This window comes from Haliotis cracherodii, unplaced genomic scaffold (genome assembly GCF_022045235.1).
Source record: "Haliotis cracherodii isolate W230 unplaced genomic scaffold, xgHalCrac1.p SCAF_7, whole genome shotgun sequence".
Taxonomy (NCBI): Eukaryota; Metazoa; Mollusca; class Gastropoda; order Lepetellida; family Haliotidae; genus Haliotis; species Haliotis cracherodii.
The window spans coordinates 51,808,648-51,834,080 of record NW_027266330.1 but is presented as its reverse complement, the minus strand read 5'-3'; the positions used below and the strand labels follow the sequence as shown (position 1 = coordinate 51,834,080).

Sequence of the window (25,433 nt, the reverse complement as noted above, 5' to 3'; positions counted from 1 at the left end):
ACGGCGCTTAATCCCCGTTATTGATCTATGTGTATTTGCAAAGCCTGTGGTAACGAAACACGCCATCTTCATGTACTTTCTGTTTGCCTCAAATTCTAAGAAATGCAAACGAAACATATGCCAGAAAGCACTGTGACACAGACGGGTACAGAGAATTTCTATTTTCTTACATTTCTTGCAACACTGCTAGCATATCTGTCAAGGTTAGAAAATCAGCTGTGGTGAGTACCATGATACGGTGTAACAGGCATAATATGTGTAGGATAAAAGGATACTATTACTGTGGTCTCACACATGGTTGAATAACAGATTGACAAAATGTATTAAGGATTTTGAAATCCAATATTTATGCTGAAAGGCACAGTATATAACATGAACAGGTAAGGTAAGTTGAAATGGGGTTTAATGTCGCGTCCAAGATTATTGTATTTATATAGCGTGTGTGTGTGTGTTTGTGTGACTGCTTGTACGAGTGCGGACTGATGCTGATTCATAGTGCTAGCCCACTGAGATACCATGCAACAGTTTAACATGAATACCCCACTGAGACACAGTATACTGACTCCGAGCTGACCAGTCCTTGTTTTATCCCCTTAATGCCGAGCGCCAGAAACAAGTACCATCTTTTAACGTGTTTTGGTATGACGCGGCCGCGGATCGAACCCCGGACCTTCCGCTCTCCGGGCGGATACTCTACCACTATGGAACTGAACTGTGCAAATATGAGACAGTAACATGGAACTGATCTGTGCAAATATGAGACACATAAGGTAATAACATGGAACTGGACTGTGCAAATTAAGACACATCAGGTAGTAAAATGAACCAAACATTACATGCGTCGAGCAGCAAAAAGGTCCTGACATGTGCAAAGATTTGTTAGACTCATGAGGTTAAAATCATATTTTTGTTGTGTTGATTTTAATTCCTGCATTCTGTTTGGCTGAATTGGTCACCTATTATTGCATTCATTTTCCAATGAATATAAAAAGATTAAGCTACGCCCACCGAAGTGGACTACATTTACCACTAGGAAATGTGGAGGAATCCCAAGATTAGAGTTGCAAAAATTCCCTTTCTGTTTACCTGTATCATTGTGCACAGGACATTTTGCATAATTCATGCAGATTCACTGTCCAAACTACACTTTGAGCCCGAAAGCCAAGAAAATATGAAACAGCAAACGGGCAAGCTCGCTCGCCTGTTTTTTTGTCCGCTCACCTCGGTTCCACAAATGTCATGTCTTCGGGTTTCCTTTCCAACCCGCATTTCTCCACATGTGTCTTCCCGTCCTCAGAGTACTAGTGTTTGAATCTGGCGGGAACTGACCATGTCATTTAAAACAGCCGCCCAGCTTCTCCCGGATATTTTTTTTCTGGTTCGTAACAGACTGACTGTTGCAGTTCCCTTCGCCCCTTGGCCTGATTTGCAGCTCATACGCGGATTCACACAATTTGCACATCGTTGTATCGATTCCTACCTCAATGAACCGAAAAAGGTTCATTGTCAATTTTAAAGTAAAATGGACCTGAACGGAGCCAACTTCAGACACATCAGGAGAAAGACAAAAACATTAACGGTGCAAACGTTAGACCTCACATAGTGAGTGAGTGAGTGAGTGAGTGAGTTTGATTTGAAGCCACTTTTAGCAATATTCCAGCAATATCACGGCAGGGGACACCAGAAATGGGCGACACATTGTACCCAATCGAACCCGGGTCTTCGGCGTGACAAGCGAGCGCTTTAATCACTAGGCTACACAACCGCCCCAGACATCACACAGACATATTTGTCTGAACGTTGCACAACCATCCAATGTGAAAGGGGTGGTCGGGTAGCCTGGTGGTTTAAGCGTTCGCCCGTCACGCCGAAGACTCGGGTTCGATTGGGTACAATGTGTCGCCCATTTCCGGTGTCCCCTGCCGTGAAATTGCTGGAATATTGCAAAAAGTGGCTTACAATCAAACTCACTCACTCACTCACTACATGTGAAACATCGTATATGAGATGTAAGAGTAAGACTGAACCGTGCAAATCAGTGCGTGTCACACATGCCTGCATAATATTCAAAACCAACAGTGTTGGAGATTCAACTTCACATGAATGCATCTGACTTATTAAAGACATGCATCTCTGGTCAGCCAGGCATGACATTAGCTTGACTTACAAGTCTCTCAATACACTGATATATTTATTACAGTAAAATCGCAGTGATGTATCATGTATATTCTGATGACTCACTGAACTCGTTCACCGAGCGAATTGTAAGATGTAATGTGAATAAGGGTTACATGGCCCAGGGTAAGTGTTTTCACAGACCATGCGAGACGGTAGTGCTAACACAGGTATTGAGAAATACGTAAGGAATAAATATAAGTTTGTTTCAGAGATATGTGATTAAGACACGAAAATGAAGAAGAAGAGTGCCATTCAATAAATACAGTAGACTACGGTTATAGCTAACTCGAGTGGACTCCAATTTTGGTTCGTAATAACCGTAGTTCGTTATAGGCATACATACAGCATATATACAATAAATGGTCGGGACATAAAATAAGTGTGTTCGTTATAAACGTAGTTTACTGTACTTATATTAATGACCGAAATTGCGGCATCGAGGTGGTCGCCGTGCAGGTTGTTGCATATCTGAATGTGTATGCATTAGGACAATGACACAAGAGACTACTCCCAATTAAAGATAGCCAAGGGACAGGTGAAGAAGGAATTTCAGCCAGCACACCAGAGTAGTGAAAACCGCTGTCATGAGTAGTGAAATCGGGTTATTTAAAAACTTGAATCGACAAGATGGCCAGAGGGGAGACGTATAATCCCTAGTTTCCTTTTCTGCAGTCGTGTAAAGAAAGAGAAAGTAGGTCGGTGAGATAAACCTCGTCGCTTCTTGGAAATAGGGTGGCGCCATTAGCTAAACACACTACTTGTTCGTGCGAGCTGTTAGTCTGCAGTGTGGGTAACGTCAACACTGCAGCTGTGTTCGAATCATTGATCATGGGAGCCAGTCAGTGAGATATCTCGACGTACGTAACGTCCCTGTGTATGAGAATATACGACACCTTGGGATACAATGTAATCATCAATATAAGCTTAAATGCAGATGTAGATTAAAAATATGCTCAAAATTGACACCTATAATCCCCAGACAATGAGTGAACCAGAATCAACGTTGCTGCCTTTGGACACAACGTCACCGTCATCCCCGTCACGTCAACGACGCCGCCCGGGAGTTTTATTCTATACTATCATCACTGTGTCCCTTACTGCAAACGTTCTTCTTGTTGTCTCGGTCACCGTCCAAACAATGATGGCGTCACGTGACTCGCACAAGACGAGTGTAGTGGGATTCTCAAATTCGCTTAGCCACGTGGACAACGCCGCTCAAGTCTGTTTCACCTGTGACCACCTGGGTCCGCTGATCGAATCCAAGGACACTCTCTATGACGTCATACGACTCTCTTCTGGCCACACGTTTTGTTGTCAGAGACAGAATAATGACGTCACCAAGCTTTTCAGAAAGGTAATTATCTTTAACTAGTAATCTGTATAAAATGTTAAATAGCATTGCGTTAAAATATTAAGAACAACTGCATAAAGCATGCCATGTGTGTAGAACTCATTGACTCCCGAATTTGAATAATTATGTGATGCAATGACTGCAGGTTAACATATATGGTATAGTTGTTTGTCTGTTTGTTTGTTGTTTAACGCCACACTCATCAATGTTCCAGCTATATGACGGCGGTCTGTAAATAATCGAGTCTGGAACAGACAATCTAGTGCATGAACCAAGTCAGCGAGCCTGTCCACCCGATCCCGTTAGTCGCCTCTTTCGACAAGCATAGTCGCCTTTTACGGCAAGCATGGGTTGCTGAAGACTCAAGCCACCCCGGATCTTCTCGGATCCATTTAATGTTATAAGAAAGGCGACAAAGCGAGTTCATTGTACGATTCCGACTATACAATGACCATAGGTTTAGGAATCACTACTGCACAGTGATGGTACCATGTGTTCGCGAAAAGATGAGGGTGTCCTACTCCACCGGTAGCAACATGTTATTTTATCTGAACAAAATGTACTTTAATGTTCTGCCTGCTTAATTGTTGTGGTGATGAGAATAATGCTTTGTTTAAATCTGTCACATGTTGACAATGTATACACGGTGTGTAGAGCACAATAAGCAACGCTGTCGTATGTCTTCATATTCAAGTGGGGCGGTCGGGTAGCCTAGTGGTTAAAGCGTTCGCTCGTCACGCCGAAGACCCGGGTTCGATTCCCGACATGAGTACAATGTGTGAAGCCCATTTCTGGTGTCCCCCGTCGTGATATTGCTAAAAGCGGCGTAAAACCATACTCACTCACTCACTCAATCATATTCATGTGCGACTACTACCAACAACGGATTTGGATTCCGGGAAAACCTATTCATGTCTGTTCCCGGAACACAGCCATGATTTTACATCACGCGATTGCACAGTTTGGATGGATCAATGTTATTGAACAACGCGAGACACACAAGCGTGTGCCTGGATTCACGTGTGTCTGTGTGAACACATTTATATCATTTTGGAAAATGGGTGTTTTTGTCTGTTTCTTGAACAATGCCATGCAATTAATGGAGGGGTATGGGTGGGGCATTGTTGTCATGGAACCCATGTTTTCGGCGAACAACGAAACCGCGAAACTGCCTATCACCCACGAACAGCGGTAGTACTGTGGTAGTCGTAGTAGTAGTAGTATAGCTGTAGCTAAAGCAGTTGTAGAAGTAGTTGTAGTAGTTATTAATAGTAGTAGTTATTGTTGTAGTAGTAGCATAGCAGTAGATAAAGCAGTAGTAGTAGTGGTAGTTGTAGAAGTAGTAGTAGTTGTAGTAGTAAAGCATTAACTAATGTAGTAGTAGTATAGGTAGTAGTAGTAGTAGTTGTATAGCAGTAGATAAAGCAGGAGTAGAAGTAGTAAAAGTAGTAGTTAGAGTAGTAGTAGTAGTAGTAGTAGTAATAATGATAATAATAATAATAGTAGTAGTACTAGTTGTTGTAGTAGTAGCAGCAGTTGAATTAGAAGTAGTAGTAGTAGTAGTAGCTGTAATAGCAGTAGTTACAGTGGTAACAGAAGTGGAAGTAGTGGTAGTTGAAGTTGTAGTTGACGAAGAAGTATTACTTGTAGTAGCAGCAGTTACAGTTGTAGTAGTAGCAGCAGTAGTAGTAGTTGAAGTATTATTGTTATTAGTAGTAGTAGCTGTAATAGCAGTAGTCACAGTGGTAACAGTAGTTGAAGTAGTAGTAGTTGCTGATGTAGTATTACTTTTCGTAGCAGCAGTTACAGTAGTAATAGTAGTAGTAGTAGTAGTAGTAGTAGTAATCGTACATGTAGTAGTAGTAATAGTAGTTGTTGTAGTAGTAGTAGCTGTAGTAGCAGTAGTTACAGTAGTAACAATAGTAGTAGTGGTAGTAGTAGTAGTAATTGTAGTAGTGATAGGAGTAAAACATCGAGTAAAGTCAATTGTATAACAATTTCAAATCTAACTGTGACCCGGTTTTATTTTCTTTCACGTGATGTTTGTAAACACACACAGTGACACACTTTGACTCGCATTCAGAAATATCAGCCGCGTATCACATGGAGCCTAAATAAAGCAAGGCTGTGTTTATACTCTACCTAAACATCTGTGTCAAGGCCAGGTGACCTGGTCGTCCGTCAGCTTCAAATATACACACGCTACTTCCACGTCCAGGTATCAAACTACTGCCAACACTACGCGTCAGAGCATGATACATGTGCACAGACACTGTAGTGCGAACAAGGTGTTATTGATTATTGAGTAACATGCGCCATGACTCAGTTGTGATGTAAGCAGGTAGTTTTATCTTGATATCGTATTCAGGTCACGCTGCGTTGACTGACACTACTATCTTAGATTCAATGTTCGCGTTCCCCCTTATCGTGACATAAAGTATAGGTCGACACGTCAGACAGTGTATACATCCATGTCACAGCAGGCTAGAGCTAATGCTGGGGACGCTGATTAATGTTACATATTCCCCTTCACAATGGACCCTCCAGCTAGGTACGTCCTCTATATGACATGCGAGTCCTACCAACATTGTATCAGTACGCAGCCATTTAAGAGGGTCGGTAGAAATGTCCTTCACACAATCGACAAATATGAGGAAGCGGACCCGTGTCTTGACGTGAGGAGAGAATGGTAAAACGACCAGGCTACCTACAATCAGTTGTAGTAGTAGTTGTAGCAGTAGTAATATTTGTAGTCGTAGTAGAATTCGCAGGAGTAGAAGTAGTTGTTGTTGTTGCTGCTGTTATACAAGCAACAGTAATAGTAGTGTCAGTAGTAGTAATAGTAGTTGCAGCACTATACCAGTAGTCGTAGTAGGTGTCGAAGTAGTAGTTATTTAAGTAGTCGTAGTAGTAGTGGCTGTAGTAGTGATAGTAGTTGCAGTAATAGCACTGACAGTCGAAACAGGGTGATTGTTTACTGTTCGGGATATATGACAAGCACATACTCTCGTTTCGTTACAAGAACCCGTGTTATTAACTCATTCTGTTGACACTCCTGGCTTTTCAATCACACAGACCATGACCATGTGTTTGCATCAAATGACTAACAGGGAAAGGGTTAATGTTTTGTTTTCAATGTATTTATGTAAACACAGCACACTGTGTAGCTGGCAGTGACAAAACAATCAATAATCATAAGACATCTCTACTCAAAGAAGAGTATACGAGACTTACATCGTAACAAATAGCACAAATCCAAATAGGGAATTGCATCATATATCATGTTGGTCAGTGAAGCGTCAAATTTGGAGTTGAGGCAGCTGCGACCTAGATATCGTGTTCCGGACGCTGTTTACACCTGCTGCTTTAGGCTGATTGCTTGAGTTGGTAAAGATCCGAAAGATATAACATATGACAATTTGTTAAGCAAGTATCGTGCGTGTTCTGCAATGAGCGCTTTTGCTGGTTAAGACCAATAGAGGCTCTTGTAACATGTACAAATGTATATAGGATTCAGTGATTTGTTCAATACACACTGTATGTTTGTTGTTTAACGCCGTTCTCACCAATATTCCAGCTAAACGACGGTGGTATGTAAATAATGGAGTTTGGAGCAGACAATCCAGTGAATGACATCATGAGCATCGATCTACTACATCGTGATAGGATGACATGTATCAACCAAGTCACTGAACCTGATCTTGTTGGTCCCCTTTCACGACAAGCACGGGTTGCTGAAGACCAATTCTGAAGACCCAGGTCTTCACGGGTATCAATGCACACTGTGCGCATTTCAGATGGAACAGTCACTGAAGGATAATAGCTTTGGAAACATGAATGTTCTCTTAACGTTAGGGTAATTCACCTTTTCATACCATCAACGTGATACAGAGTACATAAACAAGAATTCATGGGTAGCCTAATAGTCAAGCGTTCGCTCGTTACGAGGAAGGCCCGGGTTCGATTCCTGACTTGGGTACAATGTGTGAAGCCCTATTCTTGTGGTCCCCGCCATGATATTGCTGAAACCGGACGCTTGGTGGAGTCAACGTTTCGTTTCAGTTTTTATCATTGGTTTCTGCAGCGTTGACTCTGTAAAATGCGTCATCATATTTCGACAGCGTGGATTACTGCTCATGCTGTCGACCATTAGTGTTGATTTACTTGCGTCAGAGTCACAATCGTCTCTCAAGAAGGTTATCTAGGCAGCATTGATCCCATACGAAATGAGACTTCATGATATGTTTCACAAGCTCTAAATTATCTTATTTTCAGATCGTATCGGACGAATATCTGAGACGATTGACAGGTAAGTTGTAGGAAACAGTATCCTACATACAAATGTTAAACTGAAATATGTGATGTGATGCTATCTGGTGTTTTAATTTGCGCACCTGAAATTTTGTTCATGTTGTCATATCAAATATATCATTAAAATTGAAACTCAAATGGTTCAGAAGTTTAAAATTTATCATTATAATATAGCCCTTAGGCGTGTCGGAAACCAGTGATCGTGGGTTCGAACCCCATATTTACCCTGATTATGTTTCTAGGTTTGTCAGCACCCTTGTCTTCCTCTTGGGTTTTAACAAGGTGGTAAATATCTGAGACCTGCATCACTTCGGGCTTTCCCCCCACATTCAGCCAACGTATATATATAACTGAAATACAATTCCATGCGAAATCAAACCCCCTCACTCACTCAATATAGCAAAGACACGGACATGCCTCACTCACTCAAAGAATCCTTTTGGTTGTCAGCAGATGCTCAAATATCATAGATGAACATTTTACCTGTATTATTTGAAACAGGTATGTTTAGTATATCTTGAAAGCGGTTATACCACTTGGTCTATTTCAGGACGCGAACCACCCATGTCAGATAGGGGAAGACGGAGTCATGGGCTGAATATCATCAAAGGGTCAACAGGAGCTCATCTTTATATGGTCCCTCAAGGAGGTAACGTATGGCTGAAGAACGGTGGATCCTTCCCAGTGAAGTCGACGGAAATTTCATTACAGATTAACGTATAACGTGAACGTAGAAAGACGCTTTTGAAAATATACTGACGAACAAAATGTATGATAAAGGGGTGTCCAAAGGGGTAAAGCGGTGTTCCCGAATGTGTGAGATCGATGTTCCCATATGGGTAGAAGAGCGTCCCTGTGTGTGTGATTGACGTTCCCACTCGGGTAGAGGCGTGTCTCTGTGTGTGTGAGACCAACATTCCCGCTCGGGTAGAGGAGTGTCCCTGTGTGTGTGATTGACGTTCCCACTCGGGTAGAGGCGTGTCTCTGTGTGTGTGAGACCAACATTCCCGCTTGGGTAGAGGAGTGTCCCTGTGTGTGTGAGATTGACGTTCCCGCTGGGGTAGGGGAGTGTCCCTGTGTGTGTGAGATCGACGTTCCCACTCGGGTAGAGGAGTATAAAGCTATATGGCGGCGGTCTGTAAATAATCGAGTCTGGACCAGACGCTCCAGTGATTGACATCATGAGCATCGATCCACGCAAGTGGGATACGATGACATGCATCAACCAAGTCAGCGAGCCTGACCACCCAATCCCGTTAGTCGCCTTTTACAACAAACATGAGTTGCTAAAGATCTATTCTACCCCGGATCTTCACGGGTCTATTCTATATCAGAAAGTATTATCTTCAGATGCAGTTTTTCGGTTTGATTTGTAACGAAACTTGCAAACAGAGACTTCTCTTTGCAGATTCGCCGCCATCATGGACATCAAGCGACTTGAAGCAGACTTCAACGTGGTGTGTGGTGATGGTGGTATTGTCGTCCCAGCGGCCGGCATTTACCTGGTGTACTCTCATCTCACGTTCACAACACAGCCAGCCTCTGAAGACACATTCATACACGTCATACAACGACGGAACCGGAACTTGCCTGGTCTGGGCGAGAAACCAGTCCTGTTCAGTAAAACCTCGTTGACATGGACTGCACCTGCGCAGCAAACGTCTTTTCTGTCCGCCGTTGTGAAACTACGCAGAGAAGACATTATCCGGGTTACCATGTCTGAAAACTATAATGATCTGGTTGAGATGAGGAAGCTTTCAAATTATTTTGGTGTGATCAAAATGTAAATTATGATCCAATATCGTTGTGGGGGTTGGGGTCACGGGACGTGGGGGATGTTTTGTGTGTGCGTGTCCCTCTCAGAAAGATGCCAGACTTTGACTACTGATGTGGGACCAAGACTCCACCGGTTCATACCCATAACATAAGGGATGCACGAATGTTGGTTGGTTGGTTGTTTTACGCCGCATTCAAATGGATGCACAGATTTGGCTTACGTTGTGGATGAGATATGCTGTTTGTTTGTTTGCTTGTTGTTTTGCGCCGCACTCAGCAATATTCCAGCTGTATAACGACGGTCTCTAAATAATCGTGTCTGGCCCAGACAATCCAGTGATTAATATCATGAGCATGATATGCTTCAACCAAGTCAGCGAGCCTGACCACTCGATCCCGCAAGTCGGCTCAAGCATAGCCGCCCTTCACGGCAAGCATGGGTTGCTGAAGACCTATTCTACCCCGCATCTGCACGGGTGTGCACGAATGTAAACTGTATTTATCCGGCTATGTAGGACCACTCTAATTGCATAATTATTTGGTGTGAACACTTCACATTATATATTATTCACTGGTGTTAAGATTAGTTTTTCTGTTATAAATGTTCATAGATTAATATAACATTAGACCTTCCTTGGATGACCGGTCTGACACACACGTCAGCTGTGGTCGTGTATCTGTGTTGACTGGTCTGACTGACACGTCAGCTGGGGTCGTGTATCTGTGTTGACTGGTCTGACACACACGTCAGCTGTGGTCGTGTATCTGTGTTGACTGGTCTGACTGACACGTCAGCTGTGGTCGTGTATCTGTGTTGACTGGTCTGACTGACACGTCAGCTGTGGTCGTGTATCCTTGTTGACGGGTCAGACTGACACGTCAGCTGTGGTCGTGTATCTGTGTTGACTGGTCTGACTGACACGTCAGCTGTGGTCGTGTATCTGTGTTGACGGGTCAGACTGACACGTCAGCTGTGGTCGTGTATCTGTGTTGACGGGTCAGACTGACACGTCAGCTGTGGTCGTGTATCTGTGTTAACGGGTCTGACACACACGTCAGCTGTGGTCGTGTATCTGTGTTGACTGGTCTGACTGACACGTCAGCTGTGGTCGTGTATCTGTGTTGACGGGTCAGACTGACACGTCAGCTGTGGTCGTGTATCTGTGTTGACTGGTCCGACACACACGTCATCTGTGGCCCTTTCCTTGTGTTGAATGAAAATTTGACTACATGTATCTAGGAAAATTGGTATTCGCAACAAAATCGTAATCATTATATATATCAGTATATATATTATATATACTCACTGCCAAAAGAAACGCGAACCATAGAAACATATAGAGAAGAATGTAGGTTAAGAAGAGATGTTTCATATGCGTACAACTTAATGACAAAACTAACAATCAGTCAAGTGTTACCACGAAGTGTCTTTATTCTTTTCATGATCTGCCGCACGTGATTTCCAAACTTTACACGCTCATCCTGCACGAGACAAATGGTGTCCTGAATTTATGACGTCACATGTGATGCGTTCATGAGCGTCGGTTCACACAACATACCAGTATGTTCGTTCCTGCATCGAACTAATCTAATATCCCTTGAACATGAGAAAATCTTCAAAAATTAACCAGCATGCATCATAATGATATTCGCGTTTCTTTTGTAGGTGAGTATGTAGGAATCATTTCTAAAACTAACCGAGGTGTAAATAGTGATTGAATAACAAGCAGCTGTGAATTTGTTTCAACACATTTACTTTCCTCTACTGAAACTACAACAGCTCAATTCGTAAGTTAAGATATGTAAATGCATGGAAGGTTACTGGATATATTTTTATACATTCTGGAAATAAAATCATAATCCGATACTCTATTTGTCCCTTTTACCGAGGGTTTATTGTACACAAATGAAATTATATTGAGGTTGAGATTGATGACAGAAATAACAAGGAAAAGGACAGACTTATAACATTAAGTCACGTCAGCAACTATATATAGCGATGAGAACAATTAAGATACAAATTAACAAAGGAATGAAGAAAGCTGAAATCATAGTCACTCGGAGGTAGAACTCAATGACCTTTACTTGCTAACTTCAACTTTAGATTTACATTAGTGCCATTCCCATGATCAAGTCAGTATATGCACGAAAATGGATGCAAAGATTTGGCTTACGTTGTAGATGAAGTATGCTGTTTGTTTGTTTGTTTGTTGTTTAACGCCGTATTCCAGCTATATTACGGGGTTTGTAAATAATCGAGCCTGGACCAAACAATTGCGATACGATGACATGCATCATCAACAAAGTCAGCGAACCTGAGCACCCGATCCCGTCAGTCGCCCCTTACGACGAGCATAGTCGCCTTTTGCGGCGAGCATGGGTTGCTGAAGACCTATTCTAGCCCGGATCTTCACGGGTCAAATGAAATATTCAATTAATTCTCCAGTGATCTTGTTCTAAATATGACCCTGTGATATCACCGGATGTTTATATACAATTTAGTAACCCGAGACAAACGGGAAATTACTTTGTACCCAGGTAATATTCATTCCCGAGGAATTGGACTATAACAAGGTGAGAAGCCAAATGTACACAGTACACTGTGGGGCGAAGTCAATATAGTCACGATTCCCCAGGAACAGCCGTGGTGTTCCTCCTTTGTGGGGGTCAAATACATCTGTGGTGAGGCAACATGTGCCGTTATATCGGGCAGTAATTGAGGCGGGTAGAGGTGAGGTGAAATTGGGTTTAACGTCGCGTCCAAGATTATTGCACTTATATAGCGACGTGCATGCACGTGTGTGTGTGTGTGTGTGTGGCTGCTTGTACTAGTCCGAACTGATGCCGATTTATAGTGCTAGCTCACTGAGATACCATGCCGCAGTTTAACATGAATACCCCACTCATACACAGTATACTAACTCCGAGCCGACCAGTCCTTGTTTTAGCCCTTTAATGCCGAGCGCCAGACAGGGTAACAACAAGTACCATCTTTAACGTCTTTTGGTATGACGCGGCCGGGGATCGAACCCTGGACCTTCCGCTCTCCGGGCGGACGCTCTACCACTAGACCACGGAGGCGGTCTGAGGCGGGTAGAGCAGTCGTTGGGGCTTGATTGGCCGAACATTGTAACGACACGACCCTCATATATCCGCGTCATGTCCGGCTTTCCTTCCACTGAAATACTGTTCGAAGAATGTCCGGGTTCGATTCTCCGAATGAGTACAATGAGAAGTCCATTTCTGTCCCCCGCAGTGTATTGCTGGAGTATTGATAATAGTGTGGTATAAAATCATACTCACTCACACCCTGGTTTTCTGGGTCGGATTCCAGCCTCGCGAAAAAGGTTCCCGACAGTCTGGTCCCATATACTCCCCAAACCAAGGATGCGTCCTGTAGTCTCCGTAGCTGTGGCATTGCGATGACGAAGGTGGAACAGTCGAATGTAACGATCCTGTGCAGGGGTGGTAACTCTTTGTCGGACGGTTCTCGGACGGTCTGCAGTGGAATTGAACTGTGTGTATCGGTCGCAAAGGCGGCAAATGGTGCTGTGGTGGACGTTGACAATTGAATGACAATTTTTTGGCTAATGCTTGCAACTACCACGAGTTACGAATGCCATAACTTGCACGTTTTGCTTTACTGTTTTCCTCCATGCCAATTTTTTACAAGTGTAAAATCAATGCAGTTTAAGACATTGCAAATCGAGAATGGCTGCGTTCTGACCCACCGGTTGTCGAATATCAGGCCACCAACAATTTCCAATGACATATATCCAATTTATATAGCGGATTTTCTTTTGTAGTCAAGTTCAACAACATACTACCTGTGCGTTTCTTTTTTTGAAGAGTGTATTACAGGGTACAGTCGTGCCCCGCTTATACGGACTTCAGATATCCGGAAACCTCGGTTCCCGGACGATTTTCATTCAAAACGAAATAATTACTATATAAATTTACCCGTATATACGGAAATTCAGTTTCCGGAACCGGACGGTCATTTTCATACACAAAACACTGAAATGCACACAAAATTGTCTCACTTATCCGGACAATACACTTCCGAGGGTGGTAATCCTTCCGCTGGTGTTAATCCTTTGATTCGTGAGAAGTCAATTAACCAAGTGACACATTATTGTTTAAAATTCAAACCTCAAAATGTGGTAAAGTTCAAACTTCCATGACAGACTTTTTGAAACGTGTATGAATAAAGATTGAATGGATGTATCTGTTTGTTCTGTCATCTGTCATGAGTTGCATAATTGAAGGGAAGTAACTCTTCCAGTAAGAAGCTGGTTTCAGTTATACGGAAATTCGTTTATACGGACGAATTGTGAAATGACGCAAGTGTCCGTATAAACGAGGCACGACTGTACATCGATTATGGCAGGATAGTCTTGGGACAAGCAGGTCTTAGACATTTACCATCTGGTTGCTTCATGATAATCTACGCTTTAAAAAGAGTCATCTATACTACGGAATAAAACCCTGCTAAGATCAGAAAAGACATTGCGAAGACATATTATATTATGAGGCAATGTTGTGGCACAATGTATTGTAATCATATTGTGGACATTTCAGTCTGGTGACGTCACCACTGTACTTAGTTACAGTGAGTGAGTGAGTGAGTGAGTTGGGTTTAACGCCGCTTTTAACAGTATTCTAGTTACATATGTCAACTTAATGTGGGAGGAAAGCCAGGAGTGATGCAGGTGACAGACGTTTACCACTTCGGTGAAACCAACGAGCACGGGTATGGTGCTGACAAACCTAGAAACATAATCGGGGCGAACCGGGATTCGAAACCACAATCATAGGTTTCTGACGTGCCCAAGGGACGCAACTCTGCACAGCGAATCGCGGCGCCTTAGACGACTGGGCCATCCGTGCCCCTCCAGAGTTTCAGTGAACAGTATAACATAGCAGAAGTCGTGCCCCCGGTACGTTTGCTTTTGATTGTTTGTTCTTTTACGCCGCAGTCATGAATATGTTAGAGTTTCCTGTACATACATGAATCTTATGAAGGGAAACAAGTGGTTCAGATCATGAGCAAAGTCTCACAACATCGGTATAAAACACACGCAGTCAAATCACCGAACCTGACCACAAGGTCCAATTGCGTATCCTCTTAGGCCATGCAATAGATAGCTGGAAAGTTTTTCCAACTCCCTATTCTTCTCTGTCATCTATCAGGCCGATGGGGAGCCTTGTTGTTAAACGCACAAAGCCGAGTTCGATTCCCTTTGTAGGTACAATGTGTGAAACATGCACGTGTGTGTGTGTATGTACGGGTGTGCGTGTGAGAGAGTGTTTGTGTTTGAGTGTTCTCTGGGTAGATGCTCCGTCCACTAGACAAGGAGGGCTCCGTGTATATATGATTCGAATAAATATATTACTCTTAACGAGGCCAATATGCGAAAAGAAAAACCGAGGCCCCGACCCATGAGGTGGCCGAACGGACATTATGGAGAGTTTTAACTGCCCTAATTTCATTATAGTAACCGGCGAACCGTGAAACGTTACGACCAGACGCCATCGTGTCAATATTTATTACGTGACAGGTCAATAAAAGAAAAATAATCACGTGTTATCAAATGTGTCTCCATAGTTCCAGGGTGCAGTGTATGCTTTCTTTCCTTTGATCATATTTCATATTAATACTGACAATAAAATGTGTATTGTGTATCCATCACTTTACGGTGAAAACATGTTCAGTTGTGAACCTTGTAAAAACAATTGCCTGTCTCCGTGATCGCCCTTGTACCAACAATGAACCAATACGGGGATCGTGTCATCTTTGTGGGTAGCATCGGTAATGGGGACGAAGTTTTGATAAGTCACTTCCATTTGCTTGGTAATTTCGCGATTTTCGTTTACACTATTTTGACTTGCAACACAAAGTAAATATTTCACCTGAGAATTGCTTTTTTATAGTGTGTATATTTTTTTACTGTCAAAAATTGTAACATTTTCAAATTTATTAAACGCCTAAATATTCAGTTATTTTACAAAGTGTCTGAAAAACATTTCCATCTGTATTATTATGATAACGAATTCCAAACATTTTGATGTGTAATGTCATCACCAAGAGACTGAAAATATTACGTTGAAAAGTACATTTCTATGTTGTTTTGCTTCTAATCCTACCTAATGATCTGTTGTGGTGTTTAGGCCCTTTTGACCGTCTTAATTAATTTTAGTCAATCTGGACAGATTTTTCATTCAAAATGGCTGAAATATTTACACATTTTATAATTTGCCTGAGCGAATCACATTTTACAAATTGACGGTAATATATACACGATTACAAAGGAAAAGACTTGTGAAAACATCGTCTATCGCCCATTGAAGAGAGGAACTAGAAAGGTTCAATGCTACAGCAAATGAAGGAAAACAAAATGCAAATACCATAATTACAACCTACCATATTTATGTGTATAATTTTAGGCAGCTTCCTTGTTCGAGGAATGTATCCGTGAATATCCACACAAAGGAACAATATCCCACTCGTCTGCAGCTGTACAAAGAAACTTATTCGATGTCACATGTCGCTGTAACAATCAAATATTTTAAAAGATATATATGATCATTTCGGGATATTATAACCCGTGTTCGTTTCTCAACTGATCACTTAGATTGTTTCAGGTGTTTCACATAGGTGTCAAGTCTCAAGGGTCGGCTGAGAAAGCCCACGTGACAACTATTTTCATAACGTCCACGGTTCCTAAAAAATCCATTGAGAGATAACAATGAGCAATTAATCAACGTATTATCAGTTAACCCTTTGAACAAAGTATGTTGTTTTTACATTGGCACTTCACGCCATGATATGAGTGTATTCCCTTTGTTTTAGTAAATCTAGACATGTAAACACTCACTTTTGACATATCCACTGTGCAAGATAGCAGTGATTAATCAATCAACGTATTTTCTGTTAATCCTTTGATGACTAGGAACGATCCGTTGATTTACAAAAAAAAGTAAATCAACTGATCATTCACCTCTTGCTGGGCTGCCACGTTCATATTACATAACACACATTTCACCTCACTTCAAACCTGAATTTAGATTGAATAATTACCCCAGACACAATAAATGCCAAATGGGAACCTTTGTCAGGTAATCTAAGTGGTGCTACCACTAATTGTACCTGTAATACATTCATTAACTGAGCATCAAGTGAATGACGACAAATACACAAGTATAGGGTTATACTAGAAAACGTGGATGACAACAAGGGAGTAGTAATCGTATTGACGCAATCCGAAATCCGAAAATGTTTTCACTGCATGGATACTTTTTTATTATGATTAAACTATAACCATCTGGGGTATTTTCAAATGACGACATCCGATCGGCTCCGCCGTTCTTTTTGTCTGTTTGCTCAGGCTGAAGAAATTTATTAACATGCGCCCTTTGTCGAAATCTTTATAGATCCCAGTTAACCAATCAGTGTTCAAAAATGCGTAAAACAAAATTTATATATTGCCTCCAAGTTTATTTAGCTGTCCTTGCAGACGGTAGCCCAGTCTCTGGTCACGCTCAGTTGCGTTGCGTACCATCCGGGTACTCACGGGGAAAAAAACAATAACAAAGGCAACAACCAGTCCGGGGAATTGCGTTAGATCAGTGCCCCTTTAAGTACAATCAATTGTATGTCGCCGTTTGTGGAGCACACATTTCCAAGTAATGCTCATTCCCCAGGAATACTCGACTGGAAAACCCCCGGTATATAAATAGATCCACTGCGTCATCTTTGTTTACAACAATCAGAGCACAACCTACATTTCCACGAAAGCGTCGTATTCCAGGAAGAAGATAGCGTCGCACGATTAAAATGGCGGTCCTTACCGCGCATACTGAACCTCGCAAGGCAAAATACAAGCTGTGTGATGATGCATCTGGTATGTCGGAAAACTCGGGAACCAGTTACTGTGTTCCGGAACACCGTCCACACCAAAGGGGCGCTACTGCAGGACGCTGCGACGGAGACTCACGCAGTCTAAAGCTGTACTTCGGTGTAGCTGTGCTCTTTGTGTCTCTGGCGATTAATATCATTGGCGTAGTAGTGTACTTCTGCAGAGCTGTTCGGCGCGACACGGATGACCATCCGCGAGCTGAGGCTCTTGTGTCGGTGTTGCACGATGAGGGCACGGTTTGCACGGACTGCGGGTCACTTGGTGTTCAGCCGGGCACTTACAAGTCTGACTTGCACGGGTTTTACGTGCGTCACGTGACGGGATCATCCTATTTGTGTTGTTTACAAAATGCTGAAGGATTATGGAGACTCGCGTCAGTGGTGAGTAAACACAATCAAGAAAGACTGTGAACGATTCGTTTGTATTTGAAATGGACATATTGCAAGAATGTAATTGGTATAGTTATATATATTTTTATTTATATTTATTTGTTTTTGCAAAATGAAAACCCACAGGAATTTGTAATTAGACCAGCAATCACGTTTTGTTTACCGGATGTTGCTACACTGGCCTGTCAAAGTTTGAAGATATGTTGAAGTCTGACATTGTTTCAATATTGTAAAGTAGTCTAAAGTTTCATAAAAGGGGGCACGGGTGGCCTTGTCGTCTGACGCGCCGCATTTCGCTGTGCAGAGTTGTGTCCCTTGGCCACGCCAGAAACCTATGGTTGTGGTTTCGAATCCCGCTTCTCCCTGAATATGTTTCTAGGTTTGTCAGCACCATACCCGTGCTCGTGAGTTTCACAAAAGTGGTAAATGTCTAAAACCTCGGGCTTTCCTCCCACATTAAGCTTACACGCCGTGATGAAACTGGAATACTAATAAAATATCACATTTATGAAAAATATATTTTAGTCGTAAGAATCAATAACTATCTATATTAACTACTCTGTTTTCAATATAGATACATTTGGGTTTATTTTGTAAACCATTCACAGTTGTATCATATTGATGTATTGGTAAGGGTGTCATAAATAAATAAATACAGAAATTTAGTATGGCGATAATTTTTTGTATCTTTGGGAGTTGGTATCTTTTCAGTGCAATTAATTACCAACACTAAGAGAAGATTATTTCGTGATGACAAGCTTACGTATTCAGCTATCACATCGATATCACAATCCAGTGATAATGGGTTTCTAAGATCTGAGCAATATGCACATGTGGTGAAAGCAATAGTTTATTTGTCAGTGAAATTACGTATAATTATATAATAAAGCTGTTATTGCCATCGTCCTCTTTATAAACTGGCAAAATACAATTTTTGTTCCTCATAATTGATATTTATGATTCAGAAACTATGATACAAATTTGCGTTTGTAGTGAGTCAGTGAATATGGTTTTACCCTGCTTTTAGCATTATTCCAGCAATATCAAGCGGGGGACACCAGAAGTGTGCTTCCTACATTGTACCCATGTCAGGAATCGAACACGGGTCTTCGGCGTGACGAGCGAACGCTAGCCACTAGCCTACCCCACCGCCCCTTGTGTTTGTAAAACAGGTAAACGTCTTCTTGCGTCATAGTTACACGTATAAACACAGAGACGTCACTTATGACTTTTATTTTTAATATGCATGTAAAAAACAATGAGTGTGTCTTGATATACATATGTAAATAGGTTTAAAATAATAAACGTGGACTTGAACTAGATTTTAAACGTGTGCAGAAACACGGAACACTTTTCCGTGATCGGCAACTGCAACCAAATATTGAGAATCTTTATCTGTTTAGTTCACGAACAGGCTGTACAACCACACACAACCAGGCACAAGCGAAGCACCAGGAACTGACGAAGGCACTGGAGCTCACCTCTACCTGGACAGCGATGCCCTGAAGTCGGATTGTACGTGCGTTAACATGTCTGAATATCCGTGAATTAGATGATAAACTACCCTGTGTTCAGTTCAGAATAGGCCCGTGAAGATCCGGGGTTGAATAGGTCTTCAGCAACCCACGCTTGCCATAAAAGGCGACTATGATTGTCGTAAGAGGCGACTAACGGGATCGGGCGGTGAGGCTTGCTGACTTGGTTGATACATGTCATCGTATCCCGATTGAGTGGATCGATGTTCATGATGTCAATCACTGGATTGTCTGGTCCAGATTTCATTATTTACAGACCGCCGTCATATAGCTGCAATATTGCTGAGTGCGGCGTTAAACAACCAACCAACCAACCAAGCAGTTCAGATTATACTCGTTATCTGTTAATTAGATGCAAAACTGATAGTTGGCTTGAAATTCCCCACCTATCGGGAGTGTAAAATAACGTTCAATTTAGACTTAGTACAAGTCCCGTCAGTTACCCGTATCTTCACAGGTATTCACCACAAGTAAATTTCGAAAGAGTTCAACAGTAATTTAGCATAACGTTTTAATTCTTCGGATCGAGTACAATCCAAATTTCACATGTCATGTTTATAAGTAGCACATATTATATTCAATTTCCGTCACCCATTTCATTTGCAGCGCCGTCCTTACAATGGAATCAGGACTACGGATATGGCTCAGCTTACAAAGGTATCGACATCAAAAGTGATGGACAGAAACTTCACATTACAAAACCTGGCCTATATCACGTCTACTCCTTCTTCACGTTCAAAACTCACGAACCACGTCAACATCCTGACAACGTCTTACATACAATCAGAAGAGACAACGCCCATCTGCCGAATTTGGGGCGCACTGTTCTTCTCATGGCCAAGAAGACCTTACCGGAAGTCAGCGAGAGGTTCGTCACGAGTTATCTGTCCGCTACAGTCAGACTGAGGCAGGATGATCACATGTCTGTCACTGTCAGCAACATGTCATATGTCTACCGATATCCGCCATCAAATTTCTTTGGCTTGTACTACGTTGGGGAGTGAACCATCAGCGGCACTTTAGATTAGGGTGCCGCATCTCAGCGCAGCTAATTAGGAGATAAACATACTGTGTTTTCAAATGTAGAGCTTGGTTACCCGCAATTTAACCGCGCTAAATTCAATCTAATTAAGATCAGATCTTAGTTCTCGCTGCCGCTAAACAAAGATCTGAGGACATCCAATTACGCTTCACGTCAGACCGACCTTTCGCAAACTCTGACCGACCAATGGAATTACTGACAAGAAGTCAACATTAGCCAACTAGAAGGCAGCTTTCTCTTGCTTTACGGCACTAATTTCAAATTGGCGACTACGCTTCGAAACATATTTTGACAAATTCTCGCTTACAAATTTGAAACCTGAACAAAAGAAAGTTCTAGAATGGCTAATATATGGTCTAGATTGTATAGATTCTGTCGTTAAGCCCGTAACTATCGTTCGGAATACCCCGTTTTAACGTTTTCGAGGCTGCATGATTAGAAATCACATTCCGACTGTCACTTTCATGATCTGGTAAGCACCGCTCTGATTGGTCGGATGAAAGGTCGTTCTGACGTGACCCCTGTTGGGATGTCCTCAGATCTTTGTTTAGCGGTAGCATCCCCAAAGAAAACTAAGCCAGCTTTCCAAGACTTTTGTTCTACACCGCACGTCACCATTATGACGTCATGACGATCATTAAGACGCAAAAGAAATGACGTCACAGTCGTATGTAGAAAGGCGCCAAATTCCAAGCCCTCTGTTGCCTCCAAAACGTAAATACATTCTCTTTGTAGTGAGTGAGTGAGTTGTGTTTAACGCCGCTTTAAAGAGTATTCGAGTCAGATCATGGCGTGTCAGCTTAATGGGGGAGGAAAGCCCCAAGAGATGCAGGTCTTAGACGTTTACCACTCCGGTGAAACCCACGAGTACGGGTATGGTGCTGACAAACCTAGAAACATAATCGGGGCGAACCGGGATTCAAACCCACAATCCTAGGTTTCTGGCGTACCGAAGGGACGCAACTCTGCACAGCGAATTGCGGCGCCTTAGACGACTGGGCCACCCGTTCCCCCACATTCTCTTTGTAGATTTCTATCGTCTGAATGTCTTGCCACACATCCTTTGGATATTGGAGTAACCGCAACTGTGCATTTTCTAACCTGTAATTGTAAATATAATATATATCTACCGACAATGACTGAAAAAAGTACTATTTTATGAATATTAGCTTCCGCGGTGATGCGGCCGTCAATCCAGTTGTTTCAATCAGAGGAGGTTTATTGTGATTTAATAGCCTCTGAGTGACCAATCAGAGTCGAGAAATTTCCAAGTTCATGGGGGAATACACGCTTTTTAGATCACTGAGCACGCTGTGTCCAATATATAATTGAGGTTCTTACAACTGCATGTCAGTGAAACAGCTTAAAGCTATTGATCGGAGATTATATATTCTGGAAAATATCTGAATTGTCTAATTGAAATAGTCATGTCACTATATCTACAACTGCTTGTGCAGGACATTTAATCAAGTGTTCACGTTTACCAAGGGTACAGCCTCCAGTGTAGGTAGTGATGTGATGTGTGCAGTAGGTCACGACCATATGAAGAGCCTTGCTTATAAAGGATGTTTTTTTGTACTGACACTTTTTTCAAAAGCAGGTGACAACGCAACATTGCCATAAATACCTAAAGGATTGCAGCTTACTTGTTTAAGGTGGTCTAGTTTTAGAGTGAGGTGAGACGAAATGGGGTATAACGTCGCGTCCAAGATTATTGCACTTATATAGCGACGTGCGTACACGTGTATGTGTGTGTGTGTGTGTGGCTGCTTGTACTAGTCCGGACTGATGCCGATTTATAGTGCTAGCTCACTGAGATACCATGCCGCAGTTTAACATAAATACCCCACTCAGACACATACTGACTCCGAGCCGACCAGTCCTTGTTTTAGCCCCTTGATGCCAAGCACCAGACATGGTAACAGCAAGTACCATCTTTTAACGTCTTTTGGTATGACGCGGTCGGGGAAGTTTAAATGCTAGAACTATGATTTTGCCTGTTGATGCCATTCAGCTGCAGGTGATCATGTGGCTGCACGTGAATGTCCGTGGAATAAGATGGTAATGTCACTGATAAACGTCCAGGGACTCACAGGCAACATGGGTTGGTTTCACTCATGGAGCCGAGAATGACAATCGAGCGCCCATTGATTGACCATAATAATCAATAGCACCTGGAGCATTCACGTGGGGAATGAAATCGACCACATTATAAATGGACATATTATCAGTAGTAGTAGTTTAAGGAGTTGCAGTAAGAGGACTGTTTACAAGACAGTTCTGAATGGGCCAGGAACACAAAATTAAAAACTCATACTCACATACAAGAAAATTACGCTCACATGGACTATAACTTTTGTTTTACACTAACACTGCACGGTTTTGGGACTCTTTACACCAAGAATACCATCTGTGTCATCTTGGCCACTTATACCTGGAGTTATGCGTGTGACAACTAATATTTGACCGATTTATACATGAGTATAATGCCAATAATTGTTCTTGAAGTAAAAGTTCATATTTAACAGCAAACATATTTTATAACCTAACATTATAGCGGTTAAAATAGCCTTGTGTATGTGGCAAAAGTATCGTTCGTCTTATGTGACAGCAGTTGTCTATACTGTGCAGAAAGTATACAGGTGGTAGTGTTTTGCCGTTGCAGTTGTGATTTATGTTGGCACTGTGATATCAATAAAGATATCATTTGAAACTTTTTTCCCTGTTATATTCCAAACAACAGTCACTGAAGTAATATTGGTCTTATAAGGTCACCTCTATGGTACATCACAAAATAGACACAATTGATGGATGACAACTTCTTTGTTTACCGTACAGGGGAGATAATGGTATTATGATCCTCACCGAAACGTCGCCTTTACCTTAAATAAAGAAGTTGTTATCCATATATTGTGTCTACTTTTTCATCTGCCAACTTCTAAGTACTGCCTATCAAACAACGCTGTGGAACGACTGTTTGATGTCCTACATTCATTTCATCATGGGGTGGTCGGGTAGCCTAGTGGTTAAAGCGTTCACTCGTCACGCCGAAGACCCGGGTTCGATTCCCGACATGGGTATAATGTGTGAAGCCCATTTCTGGTGTCCCCTGCCGTGATATTGCTGGAATATTGCTAAAAGCGGCGTAAAACCATACTCCCTCACTCACTCATTTCATTGTGGGCCCCCTGCTCTCTGTGCTTATGAGGATCAGGTGGTAGTGACTGATTAGACAACATGCTGACCCAGAGAGATTATATCTGTTATCAGAGATATAGCCTTAAAATAACATTCATTCGTTTCCAGTATGATCTTTTCTTTCAACGTCCTCGGTTACCGAGGGTATTATCCCTCTTGACACAAACGCCATCAGGGGCGGTTGGGTAGTCTAGTGGTTAACGCATTCTCTCGTCACGCCGAGAACCCAGGTTCGATTCCCCACATGGGTTCAATATGTGAAAATTCAGCAATTTCAGCAATATTCTAGCAATATCACCGCAGGGGATGCCCGGAAATGGGCTTCGCACATTGTATCTAATAGGAAATATCAAACGTAATGATGTCATTGCTATTTTCCAAAACTCGCCAGTATTTTCGAGGAATGAATGCTTGATTTATTGTGTCGGCGTGCACCAGGTGCTAGTGAGATTGTATCAACTGTTTCATTCTTCGTGAATGAAGGAGGCTATCTGGGTCAGGTGAACATGACACTGTTATACATTCGTTGATTTGAGTTTGTTCTTTAACGCTGCACTCAGTAATATTCCACTAGTACATCGTTATAATACATACTAAACGTACTACTGAGATGGCACATAAGAGCGATATTGAACACACACATAGATGTTCTCTTTAAGCACTCTGTTTGTGATCATATCGTAACATGTATCAAATGACATCACGAGAATGGTCCAAGTGACAAGACTGCCCTCGTGAGACATGACATTCGATCTCCCTCTACACACGAGAACTATCACAAGACATATGACCCTCTCTTACTCCCTGGCTGACATCTTGGAACGTATCTCGTGATGCTGAACAAAGTGGTGTGTTTTCGCGAGCCATGTTTAAGGTTCCCCGACCTGTTGTGCGTTCCTCTTGTCCTTAATATTTACGACGTGTCCTCGTCCACGTCCTCGTCCTTTTATTGATCATCACTGGGCATGATATATTACCGCATCAGTTGGGTTTCTTTTCAGGATCAATATAACCGTATTATTTACCAGCAGATGGTTAAATAGACAATCCCTGGTTCAGTAGAACAGTTTATAACATTAGTTGTTACATGTTTCTAATTGCAATGTAAAATATGCACCAATGAATGATACATTACAGATGATTATTTTTAGCACTATTGCGCCAAATACATAACGACCAGGACATTGTTGGAGCACTCGATATTTCTATTGTTCTGAGGGAACGACCATTCGACATTGGGCCTTTTTTCAAATATAATTCACTGGAGATGGTGGACTTTGTTTAAATTAGAAAAAAATACACATATGACAAAATACTTTTTGTTAGATAACGAACAAGGCCTCATTTCTTCAGCATCCCGGACAAGGCACATTTCCTGCGTCGTAACCGTTGTGATGTTTAAAGTCGGTTAAAATGTCAGTCCCTGATTCATTACAGCAGTCAAAATAAATGCGACAATCTCCCTTTTCTGAATCATACGAATCTGCTCGAAAGCAGAGTCCTTTGGACGAATCCGACTATATCACTAGCATTGGTGGGCGGTCGGGTAGCCTAGTGGTTAAAGCGTTCGCTCGTCACGCCGAAGACCCAGGTTCGAATCCCGACATGGGTAGAATGTGTGAAGCCCATTTCTGGCGTCCCCCGCCGTGATATTGCTGGAATATTGCTAAAAGCGGCGTAAACCTTTACTCACTCACTCATTAGCATTGGTTTTTGAATCAGCATCATTGACAA

General features: G+C 42.1%; 1 protein-coding gene and 1 pseudogene across 1 annotated transcript; both read left to right on the top strand.

Moving 5' to 3' along the window:
* Positions 1-156: 156 nt before the first annotated feature.
* LOC139448366 (uncharacterized) lies at positions 157-9,645 on the top strand (annotated as a pseudogene).
* Positions 9,646-17,402: 7,757 nt separating this feature from the next.
* Positions 17,403-23,183, top strand: LOC139447852 (uncharacterized). Its single transcript, XM_071229330.1, has 3 exons — positions 17,403-17,915; positions 19,328-19,439; positions 20,066-23,183. Exons 1-3 carry the CDS (start codon positions 17,454-17,456, stop codon positions 20,461-20,463), a joined length of 972 nt encoding a protein of 323 aa, XP_071085431.1. The 5' UTR covers positions 17,403-17,453; the 3' UTR covers positions 20,464-23,183.
* Positions 23,184-25,433: the final 2,250 nt, after the last annotated feature.

Bases quoted from the DNA above. Each gene is read 5' to 3' on its own strand.
- LOC139447852 (XM_071229330.1), top strand. From the start codon at position 17,454: ATGGCGGTCCTTACCGCGCATACTGAACCTCGCAAGGCAAAATACAAG. The intron at 17,916-19,327 runs GTGAGTAAACAC...TTATCTGTTTAG, and splicing joins TATGGAGACTCGCGTCAGTG to TTCACGAACAGGCTGTACAA. The intron at 19,440-20,065 runs GTACGTGCGTTA...TTTCATTTGCAG, and splicing joins CGATGCCCTGAAGTCGGATT to CGCCGTCCTTACAATGGAAT.